At 40.2% G+C, this 15,394-nt stretch overlaps 1 protein-coding gene across 2 annotated transcripts in view; it reads right to left on the minus strand.

Moving 5' to 3' along the window:
- Window positions 1-1,464: 1,464 nt before the first annotated feature.
- The window catches only part of ATF2 (activating transcription factor 2), a 44,426-nt gene continuing 30,496 nt past the window's right edge, over window positions 1,465-15,394 (minus strand). For both annotated transcript variants that reach the window (XM_056861084.1, XM_056861083.1), the window contains 3 exons: window positions 12,041-12,247; window positions 9,539-9,644; window positions 1,465-1,843 (listed from right to left, as the gene is read on the minus strand). In XM_056861084.1, coding sequence (XP_056717062.1) covers window positions 1,617-1,843; window positions 9,539-9,644; window positions 12,041-12,247 — 540 coding nt within the window. In that variant the 3' untranslated portion in view covers window positions 1,465-1,616. The remainder of the gene's footprint in view (window positions 1,844-9,538; window positions 9,645-12,040; window positions 12,248-15,394) is intronic.

Here is a 15,394-nt window from a genome sequence, read left to right on the forward strand (position 1 = left end):
ACCCACAATAAATGCAGTAAAGTGTTCTGTTATATACATAATAGAGTTCTGTTTTACTGCCAGATGTTGCTACTGTGTAATTTACTTTGCTATTATACAAAGGTGTATTTTTTAAAATGTGAAAGAACACACCTATTTTTTGTTCTTTTACAACTTAATCATAAAATATTATACTGTATCTTGAACATGAGTACAGAATTAAAATAGATAATGGCACATTTAAAAAAACAACTCAGTATCCTATAGATGATTGGATAATGAGGAAAAGTGTACCTACAATCATCTCATCAGAAACAAACTACATCATGGAATGTTAGTTATCCAAGTTCACACAGTAAATAACATTTCAAAACTTCAGTCCTCTATGAAGCCAGCATCACACTGAAGGCATCTTTAGACATTCAACCACAGATCGCTGGCATAAACTACAGAAGCATTCTCTCCCTGTCTCTCACACACAGACACGCTTCACGCTATAATTACATTGTTTCCACGGAACGGTAGATATCGATTTTTATTTTTTCCACAAGAAAGTTATCAAAATTTTGCTACTAAAGGGTGACAGTGCTTACACAAGAATAAAGTACAAGTTACCTTGCAAATACTTGACAATGACACCCCCCGAAAAAAGCCAAAAGAAAAAGAAAAAGAAAAAAGTCTTGAGTTGCTTAATCTGAAAAACTTCCCCGGCATCCATACCATATCGGTGCATGAATATGAGCCTCGCTTTAAAGACTCAAGAATCCACAAAACGTCAAGTTGATGTTGAAAAAGTATTCCATCTTTCATAACCCTGTAGAGTATCTGTCTGCTGTTCTTTGTTAGTCTAGTGAGACAAGAGTAGCTGCAGAAATGAAGCTCCTGTTTTTGAAAATGGAAGTGCTAACTAAGCCAACATCAGTTTAAAAAGAAAGAAAGAAAAGAAAATCTAGCTAGTAATGACCCTGATCAAGATTACGTATGTGCATAAAAAGTACTGTATATCATATACCGTACTGGCCCTATTAAACAAAATTCTTAAAAAACAACAAACCCAAACAGTAAAAAGCCAAAGAAAAGGCTACACAATATAATCGAACATATTCTCCCAACTGTTTTCCTCTCATAATGTGCAAAACAATATAAAGGCAAAAAGACTGAAAGCAAATTTACTGTTCCTTCCTCTCCCGCCCCCCCCCTCTTGCCTAGTGCTTTATGGTCTTGTCGACTATATAAAGTCAACAGGAATCTATGCAGAACTTTGGTATAAAATGATTACTATCACAGTTTTGGGGACAAGCATTAAATAATTGATCTCAATGGTTCTTGGAATACCACCAAATGCTAGAGAAGCACGTACATTTCGACGGTACCAACACTTTACACAACGAGCACTGAAAATAACTAGCAATCCTAATCAGAAATGAAAAAAACTGACCTGGGTGTCTACTAAGAGACCAGAACCGGCTGTGCAATTCCCCTTTGTTTGCCAACTTTCAAAGCCAAATTCAAGTTTGAATTTTACAGGTGAATAATTTTTAAGCTACAGAAATTCTCCTAGGTGAAGGCTGATTTTTCCTTGGTTTCCCTTTGAAGTTTGCTAAGGAATATCTAAGAAAACAATGCGAGTTTTTTAATCAACTTCCTGAAGGCTGTGATTGGGACGGAGGAGCCATGACAATTTGTGAAAGCGCCGGCTCTGTACTCTGGTCTGCCATCTGGGTGAGAACTGATGTTGCCACTGCTTCTGCCTTGGAGGTCGAACTTACTCCGTTGGAAGTGCTGACAGAACTATGCTGAATAGCTTCTGCGTGTGGACTGCTTGGCACGGAAATGTCTTCAGAACTATCATCTTTATCTGCAGCTGAAGGGGGGAAAAAACCCAGAATGCAATTATATTCACATTAATGATGCTGTTGTAAGGGCACTCTAAACACAACTGAGGTTGGGATCTTTACTGCCTGAACTAGAATGACATTTTAGAAATGGAGTTGGTTTCAAAGATGTCCTTGTATAAGCAAAAGTGCGGGTAACCAAAAGTAGGATTAATTTTAAGTTTACAGATGTAAGATAGCCAAGTTTTCTCTGTAAAAAAAAAAAAAAAGTAATAGTACAATTGCTTCCAGACACCAGCACCACTACTGGCATCTAAACCAGGCACAGTTGTGAGAATATTTTTTGAATAATGATCCGTGTCAAAATTCAGAAAACAAGCCTAGTTGAACAGGTTCTGCCTAGCATGTTTTGTGTTTAGCTAATATTATGACATTTTGGCATAGCCTAATTTGTTCAGTGAAACTGGAATAGCAAGACAGACAAATCAGTTACCAATATAGTACTTATGTGATGCTTAACTTTTTTTTAGAACCACTTGTCTGTGCCCGACCAAAAGTACAGAACCAACATTGAAGTCAACCCAACTGCTTTCTTGTTAGCAACAATACTGTTTTGACATCTGGCTATATATGAGTTCATTGTTGACAGGTAACTTGAACACAGGGCTTCACAGCTAATTTTCTTAAACACACTAGACTGCACTAGTGTGCCAATGTACATCAGTTGTTTGCTTTTTAATTTGAAAATAGATGCCTATAGAAGAAAGCTGTAAGTATGGCACTTAAGTAATTCATTTGACGCCAAGTTGCTGAGATGATTTTTCCAGTCACAACTGATGATCGTACCCATTTTGTTAGTAATCATACATAAAAATAAGCAATGCCAACTACTACAGGAATTAGCTGGACTTAAAATTAATGCACTGGGCCCTGTGCGCTGCTTACAGAGAATGAAGTCACTGAGCTCTCTGAAACACAGCCTCTGGGTTTGATGGATCTTGGGGACACCATGAGGTGTTGTGTAGGAATCTACTCTTTTTGTGTATGTGTGGGTAGGGGGAACTGGCAGAAATCCTTCAGGATTGGAAGAAGAGTTGGAATCCAACCTGATATTACAGCTGGCCAGTATTTTAATCAGAGTACTTCTTAGTATCATAAAAATATGGAGGAGAGGAGAACAACATAACCTGATTTGGGTCCCCACTGTGGAGAAAGGTGGGATATGAATATATATATAAGAACAAAGCACTAGTAGGTAACAATCAACAAAAACCCTACGGCAACAGAACAAGCCAAGATAGCCTCAACAGCCAGTAATCCAAACTGGGGCACAGTTTCATTATACCTAAAATCTCCATTATAAACTGCCAGGTGTCTTTCAACCTAACCTTAAAATAGGGTAGAGGAAATTCCAAGGATTCCCTAAAGGCTATCACTTCTATCATTCTTCTTTACTTACAGACAGAAAGCTTGGTTGTATATCTAAGGAAGTAAGGGATGAGGTATGCGGGTAGGTTTTATTGAAGGCATTTATCTGCTGCTTTTTCCAGTGCACAAAGTGGCATGCAAGTGATTAAGGAGCAAAATAAAATACTGAAATCACAATAACCACCATATAACAGATAAAACAGAAATCTGGGAAAAATCAGCTTAAAATAACAAACATTGGTAAGTAATGTAACCTGACCATACTAGCGTTGCTCCTCCCCCACCCCCGCCAGGGGTGGGGGATCCCCTGCTCCGAGCTCCCCCCTGGCGCCCTTCAGCCAGCAGGTGGGGGGACTTGCTAGGAGCAAATGGAGGCCAACATTGACACCCCTTCCAGAAGTGATGTCATCACATCACCAATGACCATAGAGATGCTCTGGTATTTGGGCAAAACTCTATGGTAAAAACGGCTTCTACCATAGAGTTTTTGCCCAAATACCAGAGCTTCTCCAAAGCTGTCAGAGACGTGATGTTGTCACTTCTGGAAGTGATGTCAACACATCAACGCTGGCCTCCATTTCCTAGATGTCCCGGATATCCGCCTCTACCATGAGGCTATTCACCTCAAAAATATAATAGTACTAATGAAAGATAAGCCTGCCCCGGACTGGTTAGACTAGGAATTCTCTGGCGGAACACAAATCTCAATATTTGAATTCCTCTGGAATAATCCCACTGATAGACCAAGTAGAACAACTCAGAATTCCATTCTTAATTTCAGTATAAAGATCTGGGACAAATATCGACAAACTTTAGCGCCCTATCCATCTAGAATATCCCCCTTTACAGGATAAAAATGGTTTAAGCCAGCTTTTAGCACTAATGACTTTACTTGGTGGAGGACAAATGGGAAAATTACTTTTGAAGACATCATCAAAGCAGGACATCTTTTAGATAAATCTAGGATTGAAGCTGGTACTAGCTCTAAGTTACCCTGGTTTCAATATTTCCAATTAAAACATTTATGTAATAATAAACAATTTTTACTAGCTTTTAAAAAACCCCTAACTGATTTTGAAACTCTGGTTAAATTATATACCAATAGACAAAAAGGCCTAATCTCAAAACTTTATCATATTTTACTGGGGAAAACATGAGAAAAAGGAGTTATTACCTACTTAACTAAGTGGAACAAAGATTGTGGAAAAATAATTTTAGACAAACATTGGTCACAAACTTGGAAATCATACAGCTATACATCAAGAATAGTTTCTGTCAAGATGCAAATGGTGAAACTGATGACAAGGTGGTATCTAACCCCTGTGAAATTAAACCATATTAATAACTCCTTCTCTCCAAGTGTTGGAAAAATTGTGGTAGTCTGGGTACCTACCTACATTGTTGGTGGTCATGCAAACACATTAATTCTTTTTGGGACAATATTCTAAGAGAAATCCTTTTACTCACAGGTTATTCCATACCAAAACAACCAGAACTAAATCAAGGATATGATCCCAAAATTCCCAAGATTAGAATCCAGCTCATACAAATTCTTATTTCTATAGCAAAAATAATAATAGCATCACAATGGAGAAACAAAAATCCTCCCACAGTTTCTATGTGGCTGAATCGTATTAAAGACATCCTGATGATGGAAAAAATATCAAAAAAAGTACAGCAAATGGAAAACCCCAACCACGAGTCACTTTTTTTAGAAACATGGTTTCCAATTGTAGAAAAATTTGATATGTTGGCTTTTCCCAATTTTAAATACCTGTTTTAACTACTCAATACGTTCCAATGGGTAAAGGTTTAACCTATTATTCTTAAAGTCATTACCTCTTGATCCAATTTATCATAATGTGTGATGTTGAATAGTTACAAATTGTATTGTATTTGTTTGTTTGTATGTGCAAGTTAAAAAAAATAAAAAACTACAAATTAAAAAAAAACCCGCTGGCCTCCATTTACAGCTAGTAAGTCTCCCCATCCCTTGCCTGGCAACCCTAGACTATACAGAGAAGGTGTTTAAATACTTTTTCTAGGTCTGATGGAACACTTGGCTCTATAGAAAAAACAACAACAAAGACTTGCCAAAGGGCAAAGTATTTACATCTTTTGGGGAGAAGAAACAGACATTTAGCCTATGAAGACAAGGCTAACAGATAAAAGCCATGAGCATGGTGACATCACTGAAGGCAGAATATACGGAACTGAGTTATATATATTTAGAGAAATATCTTAATAGATAATGGAAAATATTCCAACAACAGAGTTCCCATCCTAGAATGTTGGAAAAAGAGATAAGAATCAAGAGACTGTGAAGGTGAGAGATACTAGATGAACTTTTTAGACCATCTAGCATGCTCTGATGATCTCTTAAAACCTACCCGAATACACATTAAAAGCCCTTTTCAGAAAAGTTTAACGCGCAGTGAAAACGCCAACATCTTATTGAGAACTAGCTGCTGAATCAGATGCTGAAATCAATCTACGCCTGTGACACAATGGGTCACAAAGGGTGCCCAATAGATGTTAATAGCTACCACTAAAGATAATAAAATCCTGCAGAACTTCTTTCAGTTTGAGCGTTGCTTCTGGAACTCATGGCCTGAGGCTTCAGGGCCATGGTAATGGACAAACATCCATCCAAATCCTAATTTTAAAAAAGATATCCTCATTCATTGTTCAGATAAAACTATTCTGCTCTCTTAGTACAACTTATTTTCTAAGATGTGGGGAACTTTCATTGGGTTGACAAAGTTGTGAAGGATTTTTATCATCTTCAGGATCCTGCATGACATGGTATCTAAGGAAAACACAACAGATCACACAAGTGAAATCTGTTCTACTCAATATTATTTCAGTGTTTTCTGGCATACTAGTTCACACTTTCTACACGCTTATGCAGCTAGAGGGCATTGCCACCTATCTGGAAAACTCTGATAATATCATTTGGCTGCTTGAGTTTATTTAACCTTGTTTTAATCCAGACCTCATTACTTGGGAACTGAATTGCCTCAAAGCCTTAAACGGTGTTTAAAAATGTTATCAAGTTAGACCGGAAAAAGACACCCTCTCATAGTTTCTCTACGCTGGAAAATTAAGAAGCCATTCAACAGTTTTATGTTTCTGTGGCTTCCTAGAAGAGGCTATTGCAAAAATGTAACTTTCAGGCAAATTTATATAAGATTTATAAAACAGAGGAAGGCAGAATATGACTCATTATTTACATGCTATATAACTTCATTCATATACTAATGGTATAGTCACAGATTACTATCTTAAATAGCATTGTTCAACTGATCCAACAATTAACCAACTGCCATTTATAGCACATTCCTGACCTTCAAGGGAGAAAGCCCTTAGGAGGCCAGGAAGGGGCCGCACTGGCGTTCGGGCCCCCCCCGAGCTTGGGCTACTTATGCCGGCGTTAGTGGCCCCAGCGCCGGTGTGGAGGACTGGATGCTGGTCTCTGGATGCTGCCATGGCAGCACCGCCCCAGAACACCAGTGGAGCCTTCCACTGGTGTCCTGCCGACGTTACGGGGGGGGGGGTTTGTTCCGGTGTCCTGGGAAGCGTTCCTGGGGTGTTCTGGGGGGAGGAGCTGCCGTTAGGCAGCCTCCTATCCCCTTCAGCCCCAGACACTGGCACTGAGAATGGAGTTGCTGCGCCTGCTTTTTTGCAGGTTCAGCCTTGCTATTCTCTATGGGGCTTTTTGCCCCATTTTACATGAAAAAGCTGAATAAATGCTTTTTTCGTGCTTTCGGCATGCGGGGAACTTCTTAGGAGGTGCCGCAGCAGCGCCTCCTCCCCGCTATCCCTGCATGCCAAAAGCTCAGGAATGGGTTGTTAGTCTTCACAGTTTTGCCACTGTCTGCTGCAGTGGTAGCTCTTTGCAAGTGAAGGTATTAGTAAATCCAGGTGCTTTTTCCCCCAATGAACCTGAACGTGATCAATTAAGAATCTGCACCAAGTCCAAAATGTTACCATAGTTATTACAGAGCGCGTGCTCTGAATATTCCTAAGCATCTAGGATGGGAGAGTCCTATAATCCATGGACCATAAATCTGACTCAATATACATTCTTTATTACATATTTACCATATGCAAGTACAGCTGTTTATGCAAACTGTAATCCGATAACTAACTGCCATGGATGGCAATTCTCAACACTACTGGCTGCACTGCCCACTTCTTTCACAAAAGACTGTTGATTTATGAGTACAATGCATGCATTTTGAAGTGCTTTAAACGTTTCAGGTATTTAAAACATACATCTAGAAAGATCGTTCTCTTTCACAATATCAAATTCAAGGCAGCGAGGCTCATTCAAGAAACGATGCATGCATAATGTTCTCCTATGGCAGCTTCTATATGAAATCACGTCGGTCTGTCAGGTGGGAGCCATAATGGCCTCATCCCTGCGACAATCATTGTTAATATACATTCAAAACATATTTCTGCACGGTTTCAATTTGCTCCAAGATGCCGCTTTCCATCCTGTCAAAATGACTGGAGATCAAAAGGACTGAGATTTATAAGCTCAAAACTGTCAAAAATCAAGTGTCCTAAATATATACGGCAACGGAGAGTTGCTAAATCTCCCGAATCTTTTAAATTAAAAAATATTGCCCGTTCTGATGAAACTGCTTACAGTGACTACAAGTAAAGATGGTGGCCATTAAGTTTTATCGCAAGCACCTGAGGAACCGTTCGCATGCAATACAAAATGTTCTTTTATTCTCCTAAATTACTGACACTGGCAAATTAAAATGAAGTGGCTACATATGGCAGAAACAATCTTCACATTTACAAATATCCTGAAATATCACTAAATCATAAAAACGAAAGCTGTGGGTTATATATTATGAATGTTGCCTAATGCATTCCCAGCTCAGTTATTTGTAACAAATTTGTGCACAATGGACAAAATTGGCCATTTATACTACAACAGCAGCTGGTTCTAGGGCTGTGTATTGTTTCCAAAAAATAACAGTGCCAAAAAAGAAACACACAATTAACCTCTAAACTGCTGAAAAAGGTAAACAAGCTAAGCGCTTCATTTTTTAACACTTCAGCTTTACTTGTACATCCCTGAATCCATAAATATTAAAGCATATTTTCCTTCAAACTGCTATCTGTACAGTGGCAATGTAAACAAATGCTTTATGAAAAGATGAGCAAGCTGCACAAAGAGTCATACACCTTCCCACACACCACATCTTGATTGCAACCTTTTTATGAGATAAATAGAAGGGGGGGGGGGGAAACTTCCGCTGTAGCTAATTAAAAAAAAAACATTATAAAATTAAGTACTACCTATATCCAAAGAATGAGCCCTGTGGCACAGAGCAGTAAGCTGCAGTATTGCAGTCCAAGCTCTGCTCACAACCTGAGTTCGATCCAAACGGAAGTCGGTTTCAGGTAGCCGGCTCAAGGTTGACTCAGCCTTCCATCCTTCTGGGGTCAGTCAAATGAGTACCCAGCTTGCTGGGGATAAAGGGATGACTGGGGAAGGCACTGGCAAACTACCCCATAAACCAAGACCACGGTTACACAGCCCGGATAACCTACGAGAACCAATGAACTCTGACCGTGAAAGCCTTCGACAATATTTCACCCCATAAACAGTCTGCCTAGTAAACGTCGGGATGTGATGTCACCCCATGGGTCAGGAATGACCCGGTGCTTGCACAGGGGACCTTTACCATTTTTTATATCCAAAGAACATGCATCCCTCCAATATCAGTATAGCTACATTATAACTAGGTAACAAAAACAGGTGTACAGCTTTTAAAATATAACTTTCAGGCAAATTTAGATAAGATTTATAAAACAGAGCTGGTAACACTCAAGGCAGAATATGACTATTTACACGCTATATAATTTCATTCATATGCTAATGGAATAGTCACAGATTACTATCTTAAATAGCACTGCCCAACTGATCCGACAATTAACCAACTGCCCCTTTGTCTTCACGGTTTTGCCCCCGTCTGCTGCAGAGGTAGCTCTTTGCAAGTGACGGTATTAGTAAACCCAGGGGTAATTTTTTCAACGAACCTGAACTTGATCAATTAAGAATCTGAACTTGATCAATTGAGAATTTCTAGGAGTTCAGAAAGATCTTCAGAGTTCATTATTGCATTTGTCTTGCAGTCACCTTGTGGAAACGGTTACGCTGAAAGAGAAGCAGCTGAACATCACTTCTCAGTTTTTAATGCTTTCTCTATTTGCTTTGGCAGTTTTTCACTGGCGCAGCCTAAGGCTATAGGTAATGGAACATTACTCACTATGATAGCCAGATTTCTTCTGCATGGCGGTTACAGGGCAATCTTTATGAGCCAGAAGAAGCTGTTTCAGCTGTGCCACTTCATTTCTCAGCAGGGTGACTTCACTCTAAAGGAGAAGAAAGTTATGCACTTTAAGCAGGATCAAGTTGCATACATTTCAGACTTTGTTTTACAAGGCTTTGTAAAGGCAAATAAAAGACACAGCAGACACTTTTTTAAAAAAATGTATGTTACCACAACAAGAATCAACGTTAGAACCGGAACGCTGTGCATTTTAACAGCTCAACTTTCCATCTTCCACTTTGAAGAAAATATTGTAAATCACCTTACACTGAGTATATTACATTCAGGCGTTTGCAAACTCTGGCTTCTATATGTACCTCCAAACTTTCTGTTGGATGTAATCTTTTAAGAAGTTCTGCAGGCTAACATTTTTATGTTTCCATTATTAGGGGGGGAAAGAACAAAAAGAAAGGGGGGGACACAATTGCTCGGAGAGGGCATCCTTAGGGCAATTGTCTGCGAAATCAAGGAAGCAGTCTCTGTGAAATATGGCAGAAATAATTCCACTGATTTCCCCCCCAACAACTCTCAAACCACCCAATCCTATCCTCCACCTCAGCTACTGGAGTCCGAAGCAAAGGAGTCCATTGTAACAGTTATAGAAGCGTCCTACGGAAGAGCAAGATTCGAGTCCGGTAGCACGTTAAAGACCAACAGGATTTCTAGGGTGTAATGTTTCGAGAGTCAAAACTCTCTTGGTCAGGTATCTGCGCAAGGGGAGCTTTGACTCTTGAAAGCTTATACCCTAGAAATCTTGGCAGCCTGTAAGGTGCAACTGGACATGAATTTTGTTCTTCCACTGCAGACAAACCCAGCTTACCACCTGGAACGATACAAGAGAAATGAGCACAGCCAACAATTCTTCATTTGTTTTAAATAAGCCTGCTCTGTTGCACTGCTATGAACAGGATTACCAATGCTACAGCGATGGATCTTTCAAGGTGAGCTTAAAGGGACCCTGGCAGTTTTCATTCCACCACCACCTTAAAAGCACCTTTGCATAGCCAAAATTCGTTCCCCCATGCCCCAGAGCAGCTACTACTACCCAAACAGGAGGGCATGTGGACAACACATGAACACACATGAAGCTGCCTTATACTGAATCAGACCCTTTGGTCCATCAAAGTCAGTACTGTTTACTCAGACCAGCAGTGGCTCTCCAGGGTCTCAGGCAGAGGTCTTTCCCATCACCTACTTTCCTTTTCTGTTAACTGGAGATGCTGGGGATTGAACCTGGGACCTTCTGCATATCACATAGATGCTCTACCACTGAGCCGCAGCCCCTCCCCTCCCTCAATTTTTATAATCAGAGGTGACGTCTCTCTAGCCACTAGATGCTGGGGGCAAGGAAGAGGAGGTGGCTTGACTCAGAGTGGCAGAATGGATGGTCTGATCCAGAACAGGCTGTTCATGCATCCACCAGTCAGGCCCTCTCAGATGTCTGGAGGGGCCTGGGCTGCATCCAGCTCTTGAGGCCCCTGGCCATGGTTTAAAAAAGTGCATTAAAACAAGCTGTGAAATTTGGCAAATACCAATAAAATAAAATTAAAAAATTAATGTGTCTAAATTTGAGGCCTCAGAAAGGAGAGGTACTTCAATGTGATAAAATTAGCACCGAAATTAGCTCGGTGTGTTTGTTCTCTTTTGGCTCTTGGGAAATCCCCTCCTGTTCACCTTCTGCTATATCTAAGACACTTTATTGTACCGAGTACCCATCATGCATTCATGTTAGGCAGACTCAATGCTCTACCGACAGCAGAACTGAATGGGCGCTACAGGGAAATTCCATTCTCTGACCGCCTACGTAGTTGTTCTACTGGTAACAATGAGACTATTGACCATGTGTTATTATCCTGTGCAAAATGGGCTTTATTCAGAGAATTGTGGATTACCCCTATTTTGAGAAAGTATCAACTTGCTTTTGAGCCAAAGGTAGTCTATTTTCTACTAGATGACATTAAGAAGCTACTAGACCTGTAACTAAGTTTCTGTCTGCTGTAATATTTTTAAAGCCCCCTCCAGCTCAAATGAATGAAGAATGTTAGTTATTATCTTATGTTGTACATGTTTTATAGTGTGGTGTAACAACATTGTGTTATTTTATAATTAATTAATTTTAATCTTATTGCACGGCTCAAGATTTCTGGTCGAAGGAGCTTTGTTAATAAAGTAAAAGTTCTTATGTCAATGTCATCCAGTCTTTTTGGCTTACAGTTCACCACCAAGGGACCTTCTTAGTGAGTTGATTTCATAAGACAGACATATTGATATGTATAATGTGTTTCCAAGTAAGTAACACACTGGATAACTGATGCGATCAGTTCTAATACATTTTATAAAGCTCCAGACGAAATGCCTCCAGAACAGTTAAACAGCAAGTCAGGCTACTATTTTGTTTTAAAACTAGAAGCAAACAAGGGGGGGGGAGAGAGGAAATACCTGTAATTGACCATTTAATGAGCTCAGATCTTCTGCTTTCTTCTCCAAAGATTGTACCCAGACTTTCCTTTTTTGCCTACATCTTGAAGCGGCTGCTCTGTTCCGCTCTAGGAATTTTCGCCTCTTCTCGTCAGGATCTTCGTTTGCTGCTCTTCTTCGGCGACCGCCTGTGCTCGGAGTTTGAGGTGCAGGCTGAGCTGGAGAAGCCTGTGGGAACCGAGGAAACTTGTGATTCAAAAGGGAATCTGGAAACGCTCATGAACATGGTGGCAGGGGAGGGGAAGATATGATGTCTTTTTTTTAAATCTGTTTTTAACCTGAATTTCTGCCTTGAACCACAAGGAAAGGTAGGGTACAATTTTTTAAATAAAATAATAAATAAAATGAACATACAGATGGCTCAGCTAGTACAGAATATACTGCTACACACAGAATCCTGAGATTTTTTAAAAAATTAAAAACAAGAAAAACGGAGTTTTACTTACATGTAACTGTTGTCCATCAGGTAGTCTTCTATGCAGGCACACATTGGGGACTGCATAGAAGCCACACAGATGAAAAACAGAGTTTCACTTACATGTAACTGTTGTTCATCTGGTGGTCTTCTATGCAGGCACACATTGGGACTGCATAGAAGCCACGCAGATGAACAGTATGTATAGCTGACATGGTGAACATTCTGGGTACACTTAACATAAGCTGGCAGTGCGATGGGAAACCACAACAATCTAATAGCCTGTTTCGATCATTAAAGTAAAATGGGTCAAATCACCATGGTATAGATTACAGGCGATCAAAGCACATAAAATACTGTTTTAACTTCCTCATCTTAAAAAAAAACAAAATAAAAAAACACCATGCACATAAATCCCAACATAAAGTAGCAAAAGAATTGTACAAACAAAAGAGGTTTTGGCAGTGCCTTCCTTAAAAGCCTTTCAAGACACCTTGGAACAGGTTTCAGTGAAAGACGCTCAGGGAAGGATTTCAACCAGATAGCCAAGGAGATCCTTCGCCTGTAAATACGTGGGTGTTTAAATTGTGGCACTTTCCTATACACAGCAAAACATTTAGCCTAATGTAAAATAAATTTTTATTGACTTCTTTATTACTGACATGCTTTCAACTGTCTTGTTAAACCCTGTCCCAGGATGTGGTGATGGCTGCCAACTAGGAAGGCTTTAAGAGGGGAGTGGGCATGTTCATGGAGGAGAGTTGTATTCACGGCTATTAGTAAAAATGGCTACTAATCATGATGCATACCTATACTCTCCAGGATCAGATGAGCATGCCTATTATTTTATGGGCTTCCTAGAGGCACCTGGTCGGCCACTGTGTGAACAGACTGCTGGAATGGATGGGCCTTGGTCTGATCCAGCACGGCCTTTCTTATATTCTTACATCTTGCTGATATGCTTGCGTTGCTATGACTGATGTTTGCTGTCTGCTTGGTTCTATTGTTGCGAGCTGCTTGTATCCCTGCATCTTTCATTTGACACTAACACGTGGTTACTGGAAGCCTCAAACAGACACTCTTCTAAGCGTGTCCCCAACCTTTTTGCACTTGAGGGCACCTTTGGAATTCTGATGCAGCGCCGGGGCCGCAGTCACAAAAATGGCTGCTGCAGGAGGTGGAGACAGCCGTACAATGGCTGCCACAGCTTATCTTCAGTCACAGTGAGGATCCTTGCAATGCGGTGACAGCTGCTGCCAAAGCAATGTTTTTAAAAGCCTGCACAGGCAATCGGAAGCAACCAAAACAGTTGGCAGCCACGAAAGACCTGCCCCAGTTTACCCTCAGTCACACAGTAAAGATCCTTGTGCTGCAATAGCAGCTGCTGCCAAAACTTTAAAACTTTTTTTTAAAAAGTCTGCAGAGCCAATCGAAATCTCCAATGGCTCACTTTCCAAAAAACACTTGGCGGCTGCCAGAAAAGGTGTCGGTGGGCACCACGCCGCCCACGGGCACCACGATAGGGACTCCTGCTTTAGTACCTACGTGTTAGCAAAAGACTACTGGATTTATTCTCCATCAACATGAGGGCTAGAAAAATCCTCTCCAAGATGAAACCTGCATTTTCAGAGGCTTTGCTAGAACACTATGGGTGAAAACGCATGGGAGGTTTTGCCTTGGATTTGCCACTCTCTAGATCAGTGGTTCCCAACCTTTTTTTGACCAGGGACCACTAGGACTTTTTTGTTCGGTGCAGGGACCCCAAGGTTCAAAATAAAAATTCTGAGAATTTGAAAATAAACTTTAATCATAACTGTTAGTTAAACATTAAACTTAGAATAATATTTGAATATATATATTTTATAATAGAGAACTTTTAATTGAAAATATTAATTTATTATGGGTTTATAACTTTGTTTCGTGGACCTTAATTTAGTTCTCGCGGACCCCTGGGGGTCCACGGACCCCTGGTTGGGAACCAGTGCTCTAGATGCACATTTTCCCCATCCGAATTCTCAAAACTCTGCATGGGAGCTTATTGTTGAGTTTTGAGAATTTGGCTGGGGGGGAGGGGAAGGTGATTGTAAGCTGGTTTGATTCTCCCTTAAGTAGTAGAGAAAGTCGGCATATAAAAACCAACTCTCCTTTTTCTTCTTCCAGCACCAGGGAACCACGGCAAAATATTTTGTCCTAGCAGAATATCTTTATGCCTTAGAATTCCCCAAATAACTAACATACTTCTCTTTGGCCTGCTTTAAAGTTCTACCTTCAGCTCTTCTGGGAGGAAGTTACTTATGTATCCCCTGGTCTCAGCATGTTTCTCCTTGCCGATCAAATGCAGTTGAAACAGCTAAACGCATGATATTGTAAAAAAAGAAAAGTACAAGGACATTTGTGCATTATATATCACTCCAATCACATCCAATTTTCCAGACAGATCTGACAAATTTTATATGTCCCTTCTCCTGTCAGACAAATTCTTTGCTTCGGCCTGTTTAACAAGGAAGCATTTTGTTAAATCTTTTTTATTAACTATGCATGTACTGTGGAAGTTAGATTACCGAGGCTATGAATTTCTACTCTGTGTATGTATCTTCTTTTATGTGTTGTCGATTCTGTTGACTATATTTTGCCAGCTGATCTAGGATCGTAATAAAATTAATTGAATTAGGGGGGGAAATCCACGTGTTGGATCCACAGTTTCCATCCCACTAGTGGTAGAGCTTTCTTTTTATGCAAGGAACCCTTTGTCAGCACAACACGTCTCTTCTGCTGCAGCAGGACTCCTTGTGCCGAACGGATCCAAAACCATTCGATCCCCAACCCATTTGTGGTCACAAACTATGAATGGAATTTGCACCTAGCAACTTCTCTTCCTGACTCATCTTCAGAGTTTTGTC

This window comes from Euleptes europaea, chromosome 15 (assembly GCF_029931775.1).
Source record: "Euleptes europaea isolate rEulEur1 chromosome 15, rEulEur1.hap1, whole genome shotgun sequence".
NCBI lineage: Eukaryota > Metazoa > Chordata > Lepidosauria > Squamata > Sphaerodactylidae > Euleptes > Euleptes europaea.